A 19,324-nucleotide genomic window follows, 5' to 3' on the forward strand; every position below is an offset into this window, starting at 1 on the left:
ACAATGTCCCCCAAAAGCCCCACCCTTGATACCATCATGCATGAGTAGTCCTTTTATCCCCTCGGTTGTCAGTAACACATACACAGTAGTGATTTGACCCCTCTGACTGCCAGGAGCACACACACAACTGTGATGTAACACTCCCATGGCTGCCTGTAACACATAAATAGAAAGTGTTACTTCTATATTTGTAATACATGGAGGAATAGGAGGCCCTTTGCATTTAGCTGAAACTTAAGGGACTTTAAAAATACTAAGCATTTAAATGTATTTTTGTACAGATTTTACTGGACAGGCTGCTAAAATATCGGCCTGTCTAGTTGAATACCGGTCACCTGGCAACCCTAAATTAAAACCGCATTGTTTATCCAAATTGTGAAAAAGTATAGCTTTAACATGGCTTGTGGATTTGTTTTTCTAAAAAAAATTGCTGTGAACATGTGATTTCTAATTGCACATTAAAATATTACAATATGGCCTTATGGCTAGGGTTGCCACCTTTTGCCCAGAAGATTCCTGACACGTTCTAAATGGGCGTGGCTTGGGGCGTGGCTTGGGGTGTGGCTTCTCGCAGCCTCAAATTCAATATGAAATCAAATTTAAAGAAAAAAAAATACTAATTATTATTATAATAATAATTTATAAAACATCACTGAAATGTGTGCTTGCTATACTTCCATGCAGAGTCTGGATTGACTCTATCATCCTTATCTATGGTGAGATGTGCATGAGCCTGCTACATTCTACACAGTGCTTAGTTAGATCAGAGAATTTACATCTGGCCTTAATTTGACACAGCAAAGGAGACCAGGAACCTGGATTTCACCAGACTTTTTCTAGAGGTGTATACCTGAACTGTTTGCAATTTTCAAAACCTTTTAAGTTGTGCTGAGAATTTTAAATTATTTTAAAACATTTATTTTGCTTCACATTGGATATATGCTATGAGTTTAATGTACCTGTATATTAAATGCTGGTGTCCCATTGCTAATAAACACTTTATATTGTGGCATCAAAATTTAGAGTGGTATGGACATGAACTACTTGAATTAAAATATGGCTGAATTTATTTCAGTTTCCAATTCTAATATATATTGCAGTCATCATAAAAGACTATTTTTCCCCCCTTATCTCCTGCAAAAGGTTATTATAAACAATCAATTTTAACCTTTTTAGTTCTCTTTTACTGAACATTCTAGGACCGAATGAATGAATACAGTTTCTGGATCATCAGCCTTATTTTAACATAAGTTGCTTTTTTTCAGAGTCTAAAACACCTGTTACAACAAAATAATTCTCTCTCAAAACATCAGATACTATTAGTGATAGATCAGCATCTATATAAATAACTAATTGAAGCATATGAAAAAAATGCTGAACTGAAGCAACAAATAGAAAACTTACTGTTTGCAGTTTGTGTTGTCTGACAGTGTTGAAAGTTATAGGTTTCCGTATATAGTCAATTGTATTACTGAAAAGAACACCACTGGCTTGGAGGATGTAATCATAGGGTGGTTTCACGTAGTCACCTCCTTCCAAACACATTCAGCACACGCTGCTGCAGCAGCAGCAGAGAGTCAGACAGCGCACGGTGCACCACCTGCTCTCTTAAATGCTTTGTGTGATTGACAGGTAGCTGGGCAGGGCGGGACATTGGAGGCTACTTCCGGGAAACGGGACATACAGTCCCAGACCGGGACTGTCCCGGTGAGACCGGGGCAGGTGGCAACCCTACTTCTGGCCTATACACCCTATCCATTTATATGCATTTATCTTTACAAACTAATCTAGCATTCACTTCTTAGTATTGCTAAATCAATGGCATGTCATATTGCATAAGTGAGTCTGCTGCCACATAGTTAAGAAGCAGAAACCGCTTCTTTTTCCTTTCTGCCACCTCAGAAGTGGCGAGATTAATTTTGGGTGATTGACATGCCCTGCTCTAGCACAAATATTTGCGCGGGAGTAGGGGGCGGCATTGCTTTAGAATCCTCTTCTGCAAAGTTACATTTCCCCGTGCAATGCAACATAGCAAGTGGCTATTGCAGGTAGACATGTTCACTACTTGCAAACCTGTCCGCCTGTAGGAATAGCAGATCTACCTAGTGGGCAAGATTACAAGAGGAGGGCAAATTTGCAGTTTATGGGCGCACAATGTCGTGTTCATAATACCAGCACACATTTGCGCGCGTTGGTGTAACGAGTGGAGTGCAAATATCGAATTTTGCACACTCTTTTTTTTTTTTTTTAAATAGCTTTTATTGTAACATTGTTCAATACAACATAATCGCAATGTCAGATTACAGGAAGTATGGAAAGAAAACAATCAGTATTCAAAGACAAAGTTTGTTGCATAGAGTCTGTCAAAACTGATGATTATAGTCCTCAGCTCCTGCAAACAAGCAAGAGAACATGTTTGTGAATGGAAACACTTTCAACATGGCTCATATCTGGGTAGATACAACAATCTAAACTGAGTCCAACAAGGGAGAAGTGCCTCAAACGAGCCACCATAGCAAAATAGACAATGTGGAGTTAGCAAAATAGCCAGTATTATCTAATATGTTTACAGCACTGATATGTTTCTAAAATAAAATAAGATCCCACAATCTGAGCGTGTTTTCAGTGATGTAACTTTGATAAATGGAACAAATAGTGTAAAAAGAGCTGTGTAAAAGTGTGCACTCTTATCACTATATTAGTACTAGCATTACATTGGTATCTGTACAAGGATAACACAATGTGAAATATAAAAATACTAAGTTAAGGCAACTATCTGAGCGGAAGAGATAACCCAGAGACAGGAAGCTTAGCCTACTACTGCCGGAAGATTACTGGTAACTGTGAAAGTATGTGGTGATGGGCGCTAATTTCGAGCAGTGTATAAGGAGGAAAGGTGAACACATTTTTATTCCAAAGAAGTACATTAGCTGTTAAAGGGAAAATCAACACTAAAATTGTTATTGTTTAAAAAGATAGCGCCTTTACTACCAATTCCGCAGTTCTGCAAAACCAGCATTGTTATATTAATATACTTTATAACCTTTAAGCCTTTAAATTTCTGCCTGTTTCTAAGCCACTACAGACAGCCTCTTATCACATGCTTTTTATATTTGCTTTTCACAACAGGAGATGTGGGCCATATAGATACAATTCACCTAGATTACAAGCTTTGTGCTATAGAGGGTGCAAAATGAACGCAACAAAAGTTGCTTTATTTCACCTTCCATAGCGCTGCCATTACAAGTTTTTAAAAAGCCGCCTTGTGCATGCGATATGGTTGCGATGAGCTCCATACCGTACAAAATCCAAGGGCTGAGAATACGTGCTCGTGCACGCTTTTCCCCATAGACATCAATGAGGAGAGCGTGTTAGAAAAAACACCTGAAGCACGGAATGACGAAAAAAAGTTAGCTTTAAACACACTAACATAAACCCTACGTCTAAACACCCCTAATCTGCTGCCCCCGACATCGCTGACACCTACATAAATTTATTAATCCCTAATCTACCACTCCTGACATCGCCGCCACCAAAATAAATTTATTAACCCCTAATCTGCCGCTCCCTGACATCGCCGCATCTAAATAAAGTTATTAACCCCTAAACCTCTGGCCTCCCACATCACTGCCACTAAATAAACCTATTAACCCCTAAACCAACAGCCACCCACATCGCAAAAAACTAAATTAAACTATTAACCCCTAAACCTAACAACCCCCTAACGTTAAATTAAAATTACAAGATCCCTATCTTAAAATAAATAAAAACTTACCTGGGAAATTAAACTATCATTACTATTATATTAAAATTAAAATAACTATCAATTAAATAAATTAAATTACACATTAAAAAAACCTAACACTACTAAAAAAAAATAATCTATAATTACAAAAAATAAAAAATACTAAATTACAAAAAATAACAAACACTATGGCCCAGATTACGAGTTTTGCGTTAGAGGCTATGCGGTGCTAACGAGCAGTTTTGTCTCACCGCTCACTTACCTGCAGCACTGGTATTATGAGTTTTCAGAAACCCGTCGTTAAAAGACAAGAAGTGAGCATTAAGCAAAATGTTGCTCATTACCGCATTCCAATACCAGCGCTGCTTAAGTCAGCGGTGAGCTGGTCGTACGTGCTAGTGCACGATTTCCCCATAGGTATCAACGGGGAGAGCTGGCTGAGAAAAAGTCTAACACCTGCAAAAAAGCAGCTTAAAATTTCTTAATGCAGCCCTGTTGATTCCTATGGGGAAATAAAAGTTATGTCTACACCTAACACCCTAACATGAACCCCGAGTCTAAACACCCCTAATTTTACACTTATTAACCCCTAACCTGTCGTCCCTGACATCGTCGACACCTACATTATATTTATTAACCCCTAATCTACCGCTCCGGACACCGCCGCCACTTACATTATATGTATTAACCCCTAATCTGTCGCTCCGGACACCGCCGCCACTTACATTTTATTTATGAACCCCTAATCTGCTGCCCCCAACATCGCCGACAACTACATTATATTTATTAACCCCTAATCTGCCACCCCCAACACCTACCTACACTTATTAACCCCTAATCTGCCGCTCTGGAGACCGCCGCCACCTACATTATATGTATTAACCCCTAATCTGCTGCCCCCAACATCGCCGACACCTACCTACTATTTATTAACCCCTAATCTGCCGCACCAATGTCGCCGCAACCTACCTACATTTATTAACCCCTAATCTGCCGCCCCCAACGTCGCTGCCACTATATTAAAGTTATTAACCACTAAACCTAAGTCTAACCCTAACACCCCCTAGCTTAAATATAATTACAATAATCTAAATAAATATTACTATCATTAACTAAATTATTCCTATTTAAAACTAAATACGTACCTGTAAAATAAACCCTAAGATAGCTACAATATAACTAATAGTTACATTGTAGCTATCTTAGGGTTTGTTTTTATTTTACAGGCAAGTTTGTATTTATTTTAACTAGGTACAATAGTTATTAAATAGTTATTAACTATTTAATAACTACCTAGCTAAAATAAATATAAAAGTACAGTTACAATAACACCTAACACTACACTATAATTAAATAAATTAACTAAATTAAATACAATTACCTAAATTAAATAACATTAGCCAGTACAACCCCCCCACTAAATTACAGAAAATAATAAACAAATTACAGATATTTAAACTATTTACACCTAATCTAATATAAAAAAGCCCCCCCAAAATAAAAAAAACCCTAGCCTAAACTAAACTACCAATAGCCCTTAAAAGGGCCTTTTGTGGGGCATTGCCCCAAAGTAATCTGCTCTTTTACCTGTAAAAAAAAAATACAAACAACCCCCCAACAGTAAAACCCATCACCCACACAACCAACCCCCCAAATAAAATACTATCTAAAAAAACCTAAGACTCCCCATTGCCCTGAAAAGGGCATTCGGATGGGCATTTCCCTTAAAAGGGCAGTTAGCTCTATTGCAGCCCAAAGCCCATAACCTAAAAATAAAACCCTCCCAATACACCCTTAAAAAAACCTAACACTAACCCCCTGAAGATCGACTTAAGGGAGAAGTCTTCATCCAAGCCGGGCCGAAGTCCTCAACAAAGCTGGGAGAAAGTCTTCATCCAAGCCTGGCGAAGTGGTCCTCCAGACGGGCAGAAGTCTTCATCCAGATGGCATCTTCTATCTTCATCCATCCGGCGCGGGTCCATCTTCAAGACATCCGACGCGGAGCATCCTCTTCATCCGACGACTAAAGCTGAATTAAGGAATTAAGGCTGTTCTCCTGGTAAGTCGATCTCAGGGGGTTAGTGTTAGGTTTTTTTAAGGGTGTATTGGGTGGGTTTTATTTTTAGGTTAGGGACTTTGAGCTGCAATAGAGCTAACTGCCCTTTAAAGACTTTCTTACAGTCTGCTCCTGCGACCCAGAAAACACTCCCAGAACCGACTCTTTCTACGTGCTCAGATAGTACAAACTGAGCCGGTAGGAGTTTGTATCTTTAAGGTTCTTCAGCAGTTTGAATAAGTGCGCGCACTTCAACGGTCCTAATTGGACCACCACCAACCACTGCCCAGCCTACAGGTAACGGGTGTATCAAGCGAGGACACTCTAAGCTCCAAAGCAAGTAAAAGCTAAACATTTGATGTTGTAAACTGTACTTATCTGATGTGAACTCCGTATTCCAACTGAGTGCTATACCGATTGTTAAATCACTTGAAGAAAAAAAGCCAAATACTAAAGGCGAAGTATAACCCTGCCTCATAACTGTTTGTATCACATACCCAGGAGTTAACACAACCTTTTTTAGATCTATCTATAGTGTATCTAATTATTGACCTTTAGTCAAGCATTTTTTATTGCATTCTTTTATTATTTTTTATATATTTTATACACCGGTGTATTGTATTGTATATTGATAACTATTTATGTAATAAATTAGTACGTAACTTTTCCTAAGGTGTTTTCATCCATTTTTAACTTTTTAAGATAACGTGCCCATTTCAGCAACATTTATGTGGGTTCTCTTATAGTTGGTAATATTACCATTGATTGTTTTCATTTGCTTCTAACAGTCAGCCTTAGGCGCCACTGACTCCCTTTGTTTGTTGCGTTGTCATTGTTTCACACCTTTGGGAAGTGTGAATTTGTCATTAGGCTAACACTGTTATTTTAAACATAGATCAGTGTCATTTCTCTGTTTTTTCTGCCCTTTAAAGGGCAATGCCCATCCAAATGCCCTTTTCAGGGCAATGGCAATCTTAGGTTTTTTTTAGATAGTATTTTATTTGGGGGGTTGATTGTTTGGGTGGTGGGTTTTACTGTTGGGGGGGGTTGTTTTACAGGTAAAAGAGCTGATTACTTTGGGGCAATGCCCCGCAAAAGGCCCTTTTAAGGGCTATTGGTAGTTTAGTTTAGACTAGGGTTTTTTTTTATTTTGGGGGGGGGGCTTTTTTATTTTAATAGGGCTATTAGATTAGGTGTAATTAGTTTAAATATGTGTAATTTGTTTATTATTTTCTGTAATTTAGTGTTTTGTTTTTTTTGTACTTTAGCTAGTTTAATTTAATTTAGGTCATTGTATTTAATTTAGTTAATTTATTTAATTATAGTGTAGTGTTTGGTGTTATTGTAACTTAGGTTAGGTTTTATTTTACAGGTAAATTTGTATTTATTTTAGCTAGGTAGTCAGTAAATAGTTAATAACTATTTACTAACTATTCTACCTAGTTAAAATAAATACAAACTTGCCTGTAAAATAAAAATAAACCCTAAGATAGCTACAATGTAACTATTAGTTATATTGTAGCTATCTTAGGGTTTATTTTACAGGTAAGTATTTAGTTTTAAATAGGAATAATTTAGTTAATGATAGTAATATTTATTTAGATTTATTGTAATTATATTTAAGTTAGGGGGTGTTAGGGTTAGACTTAGGTTTAGGGGTTAATAATTTTAATATAGTGGGGGCGACAGATTAGGGGTTAATATATGTAGGTAGGTTGCGGCGACATTGGGGCGGCCGATTAGGGGTTAATAAATAGTAGGTAGGTGTCGGCGATGTTGGGGGCAGCAGATTAGGGGTTAATAATTATAATGTAGGTGTTGGCGATGTCGGGGGTGGCAGATTAGGGGTTAATAAATATAATGTAGGTGTCGGTGATGTTGGGGGCAGCAGATTAGGGGTTCATAAATATAATGTAGGTGACGGCGGTGTCCGGAGCGGCAGATTAAAGGTTAACATTTTTATTATAGTGTTTGCAATGCGGGAGGGCCTCGGTTTAGGGGTTAATAGGTAGTTTATGGGTGTTAGTGTACTTTTTAGCACTTTAGTTATGAATTTTATGTTACGCGTTGTACCATAAAACTCTTAACTACTGACTTTTAAATGCGTTAGGACTCTTGACAGGGTAGGCTGTTCCGCTCACTTTTTGGCCTCCCAGGACAGACTCGTAATACCGGCGCTATGGAAGTCCCATAGAAAAAAGACTTTACAAAGTTTACGTAAGTCATTTTGCGGTAAGGCCAAAGAAGTGTGCGGTGCCCCTAAACCTTCAAGAAAAAAAGCAGCGTTAGGACCTCTTAACGCTGCTTTTTTACCCTAACGCACAACTCGTAATCTAGCCGTATATTACAAGAAAAAACAAACAAAATTATCCCAAATAAAAACAATTACACGTAATCCAATAGCCCTATAAAAATAAAAAAGCCCCCCCCAAAAAAATAAAAAAAAACTAGCAACAATAAACTACCAATAGCACTTGAAAGAGCCTTTCATAGGGCATTGCCCTAAAGAAATCAGCTCTTTTACCTGAAAAAAAAAATACAAAGACCCCCCCAACAGTAAAACCCACCACCCAACCAACCCCCCAAAATAAAAAACCTAACTCTAACAAAAACCTAAGCTACCCATTGCCCTGAAAAGGGCATTTGTATTTGCATTGCCATTAAAAGGGCATTCAGCTCTTTTTCTTGCCATTAAAAGGTCATTTAGCTCTTTTAAGAACACCCAAACCCTAATCAAAAAAATAAAAAAAGTTAAAAAACACAGGATGTGAGCTACTGAAATTCTATTGGCTATTCAAATCAGCCAATAGAATTTCAGTAGCTCTCATCCTATTGGCTGATTTGAATTTAAAAAATCAATTCAGCCAATAGAAATGCAAGGGACACCATTTTGAAAAGGCTCTGTTGCATTGAAGATTCCGTGTATGACGGCGACCATATGAGGAGGATGCTCCACGCTGGATGTCTTCAGGATGGACCCGCTTCATGCTGCCTGGATGAAGATAGAAGACGCCACCTGGATGGATGAAGACCTCGCCGCCTTGATGAAGACTTCTTGCCGTCTGAATGTTCAGACTTCAGAAACTGTAAGTGGATCATCAGGGGTTAGTGTTAGGTGTTTTTGTTTTAGATCAGGGTTTGGGCGTTCTTAAAAGAGCTAAATGACCTTTTCAGGGCAAGAAAAAGAGCTGAATGCCCTTTTAAGGGCAATGCCCATACAAATGCCCTTTTCAGAGCAATGGGTAGCTTAGGTTTTTTGTTAGGTTTTTTATTTTGGGGGTTGGTTGGGTGGTGGGTTTTACTGTTGGGAGAGTCTTTGTATTTTTTTTCAGGTAAAAGAGATGATTTTTTTAGGGCAATGCCCTACAAAAGGCCCTTTTAATATTGGTAGTTTATTGTAGGCAAGGGGTTTTATTTTATTTTGGTGGGCCTTTTTTAATTTTTATAGGGCTATTAGATTAGGTGTAATTGTTTTTATTTTGGATAATTTCATTTGTTATTTTTTGTAATTTAGTATTTTTATTTTTTGTAATTGTAGATTACATTTTTTTGTAGTGTTAGTTTTTTTAATGTGCAATTTAATTTATTTAGTTTATAGTTATTTTAATTTAGTATAATAGTAATGTTAGTTTAATTTATAGTTTAAACTTAGGTTTTTTTTAATTTCCCAGGTAAGTTTTTATTTATTTTAAGATAGGGATCTTTTAATTTTAATTTAAAGTTAGAGGGTTGTTAGGTTTAGGGGTTAATAGTTTAGTTTTTTGCGATGTGGGGGGCTGGCAGTTTAGGGGTTAATAGGTTTATTTAGTGGCGGTGATGTGGGAGGCCAGAGGTTCAGAGGTTAATAACTTTAGTGCGGGGATGTCGGGGAGCAGCGGAATGGGGTTAATATCTTTATTATAGTGTGAGCGATGTTGGGGTGCGGGGGAATAGGGGTTAATAACCTTATTATAGTGTCAGAATAGGGGTTAATACATTTTATAAGTGGTGGCGATGTTGGGAGCGGCAGATTATGGGTTAAAAACGTTAATATAGTGTTTGCGATGCGGGAGGGCCTCAGTTTAGGGGTTAATAGGTAATTTATGGGTGTTAGTGTACTTTGTAATAGTTTAGTTATGACTTTTGTGTAACAGTTTTGTGGCGCAAAACTCATAACTACTAGTCTCAAATTGTGGAATGGATCGTCTCGGTATAGGCTGTAACGCAAGCTATTTAGTCTCACCGCAAAACTTGTAATGGCAGCGCTATGGAAATCCCACGCAAAAACATCATTTTTTTTGAGTGTGGGACTGACGTTGCATTACAGGCTAAAATGCTTGCGGTACAGCTATACCGACAACTCAAAATGGCTGCTTTTCTAATCTAGTTGATTGTGTTCACACCTGTGGAATTAATTAAGAGTCAGCACAACACAGCACTAATTTACTAAAATGCAAGTCAATAACTAAAAAGTCATGTGATCAGGGGCTGTCAGAAGATGCATAGATACAAGGTAATCACAGAGGTAAAAAGTATATTAATATAACTGTGTTGGTTATGCAAAACTGGGGAATGGGTAATAAAGGGATTATCTATCTTTTAAAACAATACAAATGATTTTGTAGACTATCCCTTTAAGTAGTTAGTTTTAAACCATTATAGTTTAGGCACAAACTTTTAAAAACAAATAGAAAACCTGGGGTAGTACGTTGAGGGATTTATTCCACGTTATGTAATGAAATAGAATCAGGAAGATTACCTATTGATTAAACGGTGTAGTCCGGTAGTGAACCCTGTTGTGAAGAGGAAAGGCAGAAGGAAAGAGAGAAGATCGAGGGGAGAAGAGAAAGAGGGGAAAAAAATGTGGGGGGGAATAGGGGAGGGGGCACTGCAGATCAGTTTTTCTATCACATTCTATTGGCGAGGCCCGTTGTAGATCTCACTTATTAAACTAATCAAGCTTAGCCTCCCAGTTGTCCCATGGCGCCCAAATAGCACTATGAAGTGCTGTCTGGCCATAAACCCTCAGACAGTATTTTTCTATTTTGCAAATTAAATGGATGGTATTCAGCACCTGTTTCCAGGAGGGTGCAGCCTGCTTTAACCACATGCATGCTATTGCCAGTTTGACCGTCAATAAGATATATATAGTCAAGTACTTGGCTGGTTTAGGGAGCCCCTGTAAAACCAGATGTAGAAGAGCCAAAGTAGCAGGCAGAGACTGCAGTAATCCTGTATCACTCAGAACCTGGGAAACTACATCCCACAAGTTCCTTAAGACAAGCCCACCAGATATGGAGCTGCGAACCAATTGTGCCACACCCCCTCCAACATAATTCAGAACATATAGAGAAGACCCTTTGAAGTTTGCCATCTAATAAGAAGCTTTAGATAAAGCTCATATAGCGTTGCATATGGGACGGTAGCTTTTGTGTGACAGATAGCCGAACTCCAGTCCCTGAACTTTCTACCATTCCCCTGCCTGGCGTTATTTAATGAAAACCGGGGTGTTAAGCATGACAGCCATCACTGTTCCCAGAGAGTTGGCATCCACAAGTCACAAAGAGGGAACCCCCAGGAGTTCACCAGCGACAGTAACCATAGCTACTCAAAAATGCATTCATTTAGGGAGTGCAAGTCTTTCTACTGCCAGTGCAACTGTCATGAGTTTCCCCATGTAATAGAGATCTCTGTAACAGAGACAGCCATTATCCCTCCACTACCGTGGATGTGAATCAGGTAGACAGAACAGAATGGCCTGAATGAAATGGATTAGGGAAGGGTGGGGAGCAAGTCTTAAACAGCTTCAGATAGTGAATTGACCCTTACAGTTGCTTTGTTTATTTAAATAACAAATATTAGCAAATCAATAACTTGAACCATAAATAACAGACTGAAATTTAAAACCCCACTGTGTTTGCCCCCCAAACTTCCGACATGCACAAGTACATCCAACACATAAATTGCACACCCCTATTTTAAGATATCTCTCTCGTGAAACAAAACAGGAGGTACCAGAAAAACATTCCACTTATTCAAAACATAGGGAAGCACCCCAACAAAGCTGTGAATAAAACACAATCACAGCCAGGGAGGAAGGAAGGGAGCTTCTCCTCATCGTTCAGAAATGATGCCACATCCGCCCCCACCCCCACACCTTAATAATGCGTTTGACTCAACTCCATCCCATGCCCTGAATTTGACCTCTTCACTAAGGTCTATGCAGGGTAAAAAAAAATAATAAAAAAAAATTTTCATCCAGGGTTGGATATATCAATTTATAATATAATACAGGGAGTGCAGAATTATTAGGCAAGTTGTATTTTTGAGGATTAATTTTATTATTGAACAAGAACCATGTTCTCAATGAATCCAAAAAACTCATTAATATCAAAGCTGAATAGTTTTGGAAGTAGTTTTTAGTTTGTTTTTAGTTATAGCTATTTTAGGGGGATATCTGTGTGTGCAGGTGACTATTACTGTGCATAATTATTAGGCAACTTAACAAAAAACAAATATATACACATTTCAATTATTTATTTTTACCAGTGAAACCAATATAACATCTCAACATTCACAAATATACATTTATGACATTCAAAAACAAAACAAAAACAAATCAGTGACCAATATAGCCACCTTTCTTTGCAAGGACACTCAAAAGCCTGCCATCCATGGATTCTGTCAGTGTTTTGATCTGTTCACCATCAACATTGCGTGCAGCAGCAACCACAGCCTCCCAGACACTGTTCAGAGAGGTGTACTGTTTTCCCTCCTTGTAAATCTCACATTTGATGATGGACCACAGGTTCTCAATGGGGTTCAGATCAGGTGAACAAGGAGGCCATGTCATTAGATTTTCTTCTTTTATACCCTTTCTTGCCAGCCACGCTGTGGAGTACTTGGACGCGTGTGATGGAGCATTGTCCTGCATGAAAATCATGTTTTTCTTGAAGGATGCAGACTTCTTCCTGTACCACTGCTTGAAGAAGGTGTCTTCCAGAAACTGGCAGTAGGACTGGGAGTTAAGCTTGACTCCATCCTCAACCCGAAAAGGCCCCACAAGCTCATCTTTGATGATACCAGCCCAAACCAGTACTCCACCTCCACCTTGCTGGCGTCTGAGTCAGACTGGAGCTCTCTGCCCTTTATCAATCCAGCCACGGGCCCATCCATCTGGCCCATCAAGACTCACTCTCATTTCATCAGTCCATAAAACCTTAGAAAAATCAGTCTTGAGATATTTCTTGGCCCAGTCTTGACGTTTCAGCTTGTGTGTCTTGTTCAGTGGTGGTCGTCTTTCAGCCTTTCTTACCCTGGCCATGTCTCTGAGTATTGCACACCTTGTGCTTTTGGGCACTCCAGTGATGTTGCAGCTCTGAAATATGGCCAAACTGGTGGCAAGTGGCATCTTGGCAGCTTCACGCTTGACTTTTCTCAGTTCATGGGCAGTTATTTTGCGCCTTGGTTTTTCCACATGCTTCTTGCGACCCTGTTGACTATTTTGAATGAAACGCTTGATTGTTCGATGATCACGCTTCAGAAGCTTTGCAATTTTAAGAGTGCTGCATCCCTCTGCAAGATATCTCACTATTTTTGACTTTTCTGAGCCTGCCAAGTCCTTCTTTTGACCCATTTTGCCAAAGGAAAGGAAGTTGCCTAATAATTATGCACACCTGATATAGGGTGTTGATGTCATTAGACCACACCCCTTCTCATTACAGAGATGCACATAACTTAATATGCTTAATTGGTAGTAGGCTTTCGAGCCTATACAGCTTGGAGTAAGACAACATGCATAAAGAGGATGATGTGGTCAAAATACTCATTTGCCTAATAATTCTGCACTCCCTGTATATCAAGCATTCCGGTTAAATACACTTCACAACTAATTTGTCTATTCTTTACCAAATATTTTTTTCCATAACTTCTAAATAGTATTTGTTCTCCTATATAATTAGTTTTAAATAATTGTTATTTATTTTCATACAAAAGAAACCATCACCAATTACATACAGAAGTAAAAAAAAATTGTAGTTATATGTTTTTCTACAAGATTTCTTCATTAGCACATTAGTAAATGGTTGGTTAAGGTTAAAGCATAACTGATGATTAAACAAAGCAAATATGACTCTTTTTTTCAAGTGAAAAATACATAATTTGCACATATTAGAAGTGGGAAATTATCATAAAATTTACTATTTTTGACATCAGGTAGAATTTTAATTAATTATAGTTCAAAGATTATCCAAAATATTCATTTTTTCTTCTCCTGCAAATAAAAGAATAATCCTATTGTATTTTATGCAAGATTTTTTTTATTTAATAGTATATAATATATCCAGATTTACTCTATGACTACTACAATTCCCAGACTTACCTCAATATCCTGAGTGAGCATGTGGTATTCCTGAGGCGTACTTGGCAACATTGGCCATGTGAGATTGGCACTGGCAGATGGTAAAGAGCTGAGACTTTCATTTTTAATATTTTCTGTAGAATGAGACTTTTGTCCATGCCAGCCCATGATGTTTTCTGTGAATGCAGACAAAACACAATCACAATAAGTATGTAGTCTACAATTATCCAATAATGGTACTTTCCTCCCTCCTAGTAATGCTATATTAGTAATCTACAAATACTAACTGCAGTACTTGATAAATTCAAATCAGTAGAATTATAAAGTACAGTGTAAAATATAAGGCTGAATAAAATCCAGTGATATTTTGAACTGTGAGATAAAATAACTTTTTAGAGGGCCATTGCTATTTTATAGGTATTTATATAGGTATTTATAGGTTCTTCTAGTATTAAATTTGCATCATTCTTTATTGAACAGATATCTAGATAGGTAGCGTTCACATGTCTGCAGCACGCCATGACAGGAAATAGTCATCTAGTAGTGTTCTTGCTAATGTAGAACATTCTAGCAAAATTGCTGCCATAGAGTGCTCAATATTGTCTAGATGCCCTTTTGTTTGAGATGAGCCACCACTCTGGGCAGAAGCACAATTGGAGAAAACAGGTATGTATACCAGATGATAATGCCATGGTTCTTTCAATGCATCTGTGAACTCCGCTTGGAACCATAGCAAGGAAGCTTGTGGTTAAAGGGACAGTAAACACCAGAATTTTTGTTGTTTAAAAAGGTAGATTGTCCCTTTATTACCCATTCCCCAATTTTGCATAACCAACACAGTTGTAATAATATACTTTTTACCTCTGTGATTACCTTGTATCTATGCCTCTGCAAACTGCCCCCTTATTTCAGTCTTTATTGACAGACTTGCATTTTTAGCCAATCAGTGCTGGCTCCTAGGAGCTTCACGTGCCTGAGCTCAATGTTATCTATATGAAACACATGAACTAACGCCCTCTAGTGGTGAAAAACTGTCAAAATGCTTTCAAATTAGAGGCAGTCTTCAAGGTCTTAGAAATTAGCACATGAACCTCCTAGATTTAGCTTTCAACTAAGAATACCAAGTGAACAAAGCAAAATTGGTAATAAAAGTAAATTGGAAAGTTGTTTAAAATTGCATGCCCTATTTAAATCATGAAAGATTAAAGTCCCTTTAAGCCTGGATGCCATCAAATCTATCTCTGGAGGTCCCGAGCGATCTATTAACCGATTGAATATCTACTGATCGAGAGACAATTCCCCTGGATGGAGAGTTTAATGACACAGATAGTCTGCTTCCCAGTTGTCCACTCCCGGGATGTGAATGGCTGAATCAAACATAGATTTTGTTCTACCCAAGTCAAAATGCGAAAATCAAAGGAGCTCAGCACCAGTGTCAGGAATGTGCTTGCTGCAGGGTTCACACTCTAAACCCTCAAAATGAGTACAAAGTCCAAGAAGCAGCCGCACCATATAAATCATTTTTGATTGGGTCAGTACAAAAGCATAAAAATGCCTTTATGCTTTTGTACTGACTCAATAAAAAATCAAGTCAAAATGCGAGACACCTCCTTCATTGCAAGGAGACTGTATGTAGCCACTGCCGTGACACTGTCCAATTGGAAGCAAAAGAAAGGTACTGAGGTACTGATTGCCCTGAGTTATAGGACACTGATAGGTAGCATGACTTCTTGTGGGGACCAAACATACTGAGTCGCACAGACTGGCATCTGTCATGATAATCTCCCATGATGGACGTTGAAACCCCATCCCCCTCAACACTGGTTCTGGGGACGTCCACCAAGAAAAAGACTGTCTTGTGGATACGTCCAAGTGAATAACCTACAAGAGGTCGGAGTGGTCCCTGTTCCTCTGCCTTAACATTCAAAGTTGTAAAGGTTGCAAATGAAACCTGGGCAACTGAACTGCATACAAAGCCGTGACCATAAGTCCCACGACCTCCATACACTGGGCTACCGAGGGAGAAGATATTGACTGTTGTTGACGAAAGGCCAACTGAAGCTTTAGTTTGCATTAATCTGTTAAAAAAAGCTTAATTTCTACAGAATCTATGATCACTCACAAGAAGGACACCTTCATGTTGGGAGTGAGAGAGCTCTTTGCAGCATTTAACTTTCAGCCATGACTGAGAGGAAATCACAGAAGTTTTTCCATATATGCCACCGCTAAAGGTAAAGATGAAGCTTGAACCAATATATCATCCATATAAGAAGCAAGAGCTTCTCCCTGAGAACGAGCTAGTCTGCCCCCTACTGGAGCTAAGTGCAGATTGGGGGTCTGCACCTTCATGCGAACTTAGTTTTGGAAGGTTTCTTGGACTGATTGGACTTAGACCACACTGGGTTTCGGCTTCCAAGTAGGTTTTAAGGACTCTGTCCTCTGAGAAGAATTAGATATCGGATTCTTGTACTGTCGAGGGGGACAAAAACACCCACCAGGCCTACTCTTAGGTCTAGCCTTTTTTGTCCTGAGGTAAGAAAGCCCCCTTACCCCTAGGACTGCTAAAACATATTCTTTGCATTGATCTGAACAACTGCGTCACAGATAAAGGAATTTTCCAATTTTAGAAATGGAATTCGCTCTTGAATCTCCTCTAAAGTTGATTCCACCAAGACTAATTCAGATAGTCACACCAAAAAGCACCACCACCAGCCACAGTCACCACACTGACATTCTGCTTGAAAAGCAGACCTCCCTGGAAGAAAGCCCTACTCAGATAGCCCTCCAATGTTCTATACATTAGATCCTTAAAACATGTACTGTCCTCTAAAGGAATCGTAGTTATCTCGTAGAGATAGCACCATCAACCTTGGGCACAGACCCCCTAATGCCAGATTAGAATCTGGAACGCAAAAAAGTTTCTTAAAATTAGGGGAAGGAGAAAAAGGAACTCCCGGCTTATCCCACATCTTTGTTATAATCTCTGATTAAAAAAAAGGACAAGAAAGAACTCAGGAGCCTTTGTTATGGGTCTGAAAATAATGTCTAACTTCTTTGCTGGCTTGACTTCAGCTGGCTTATACTGAACCTCCAAGGTTCTGAAGACCTCTTTAAAGGGACAGTGTAGTAAAAATTAAAATTTCAAGATTCAGATAGGGTATGCAATTTTAAACAACTTCCAATTAACTTTTATCATCAAATTTGCTTGATATTCTTTGTTGAAAACTAAACCTAGGTAGGCCCATATCCTAATTTCTAAGCCTTTGAAGGCCGCCTCTTATCTCAGGGCATTTTGACAGTTTTTTTTATAGCTAGACAGCTAGTTCATGTTTACCATATAGATAACATTATGCTCACTCCTGTGGAGTTACCTAGGAGTCAGCACTGATTGGTTAAAATGCAAGTATGTCAAAAGAACTTAAATAAGAGGGCAGTCTGCAAAGACTTAGGTACAAGGTAATCACAGAGATAAAAAGTGTATTAATATAACAGTGTTGGTTATGAAAAACTGGGGAATGGGTAATAAACAAATAAAACAATAAATATGCTGGAGTTGACTGCCCCTTTAAGCAGGAATCTCAAATGATCCATCTTAAATTGAAAAGTAGCCTCCTAGGCTCCTTGTCTGACTCCGCCGAGGTAGAGTCTAAGGAAACTTCACCATCAGTGTCCGAAGAAGTTTTGTCTAAATCATATTCCTGAGATTGTCCAATAACCTCCGGGCTAATGTTAGTACTGCTCTTGGAAGAAGAACTCAAAGAAATATGTTTTAGCTTGCAGTTGCTTGCAGAGGGCAGAGCCGCAATAGCCTCAGTAACCACAAATTGCAATTGAGCCCTAAACTGTGGTGCAAACTTTGTTAAACTGCCATGAGTAATATAAACCGGCAGCGAGACCACCTTAAGAGATGGACCTGGCTCTTAAGAATGGTTCTATCGAACTAAAGATAAACCAAAGCTGTGCCAGAGGGAAAACTGTAACCAATGTACACAATAAACACATCTAGTGTAAAAAACATAATTTATGCTTACCTGATAAATTTATTTCTCTTGTAGTGTATCCAGTCCACGGATCATCCATTACTTATGGGATATTCTCCTTCCCAACAGGAAGTTGCAAGAGTTCACCCACAGCAGAGCTGCTATATAGCTCCTCCCCTAACTGCCATATCCAGTCATTCAACCGAAAACATGCAGAGAAAGGAAAAACCATAGGGTGCAGTGGTGACTGTAGTTTAAATGAAAAAATTACCTGCCTTAAAATGACAGGGCGGGCCGTGGACTGGATACACTACAAGAGAAATAAATTTATCAGGTAAGCATAAATTATGTTTTCTCTTGTTAAGTGTATCCAGTCCACGGATCATCCATTACTTATGGGATACAAATACCAAAGCTAAAGTACACGGATGAAGGGAGGGACAAGGCAGGAACTTAAACGGAAGAGACCACTGCCTGAAAAAAAAATCCTTTCTCCCAAAAATAGTCTCCAAAGAAGCAAAATATGAAGTGCAGACCAAGACGCCGTCTTGTAAATCTGTTCAACAGAAGCCTCATTTTAAAAAAGGCCCAAGTGAAAGCCACAGCTCTAGTAGAATGAGCTGTAATCCCTTCAGGAGGCTGCTGTCCAGCAGTCTCATAGGTTAAACAAATTATGCTTTTAACCAAAAAGAAAGAAAGAGGTTGCTGAAGTCTTTTGACCTCTTCTCTGCCCAGAGTAGACAACAAACCAAGTAAATGTTTGATGAAAATCTGAAGTAGCTTGTAAGAAAAACTTTAAAGCACGAACCACGTCCAAATTGTGTAAACGACGTTCCATCTTTGAAGGAGGATTAGAATACAAGAATGGTACAACACTCTCTTGAGTGATAATCATGTTGGATAAAACCCAGTCTTGATACACAGGACTACCTTATCCGTACGGAGGACCAGATACGGAGAATCACATTGTGAAGCAGATAACTCGGAGACTCTACAAGCCGAGGAAATATCTACCAAAAAGGAACATTCCAGGATAAAAAGTTTGATATCTATAGAATGAAAAGGTTCACACGGAACTCTTGAAAAACCTCAATAATCAGGTTTAAGCTCCATGGCGGAGCCATAGGTTTAGACACAGGCTTGGTTCTAACCAAAGCCTGACAAAATGCCTGAACGTCTGGAGAATCTGCCAGACGCTTGTGCAA

At 38.7% G+C, this 19,324-nt stretch overlaps 1 protein-coding gene across 1 annotated transcript in view; it reads right to left on the minus strand.

Annotated features, from left to right (window-relative positions):
* Nucleotides 1-19,324, minus strand: part of OSBPL10 (oxysterol binding protein like 10) — an 873,140-nt gene that overhangs the window by 217,927 nt on the left and 635,889 nt on the right. Inside the window, exon 6 of the mRNA XM_053714253.1 lies at nt 14,161-14,315. Within this exon, the coding sequence (XP_053570228.1) occupies nt 14,161-14,315 (155 nt within the window). The remainder of the gene's footprint in view (nt 1-14,160; nt 14,316-19,324) is intronic.

The sequence above is a fragment of the Bombina bombina genome, chromosome 5 (genome assembly GCF_027579735.1).
Source record: "Bombina bombina isolate aBomBom1 chromosome 5, aBomBom1.pri, whole genome shotgun sequence".
NCBI classification, from domain to species: domain Eukaryota; kingdom Metazoa; phylum Chordata; class Amphibia; order Anura; family Bombinatoridae; genus Bombina; species Bombina bombina.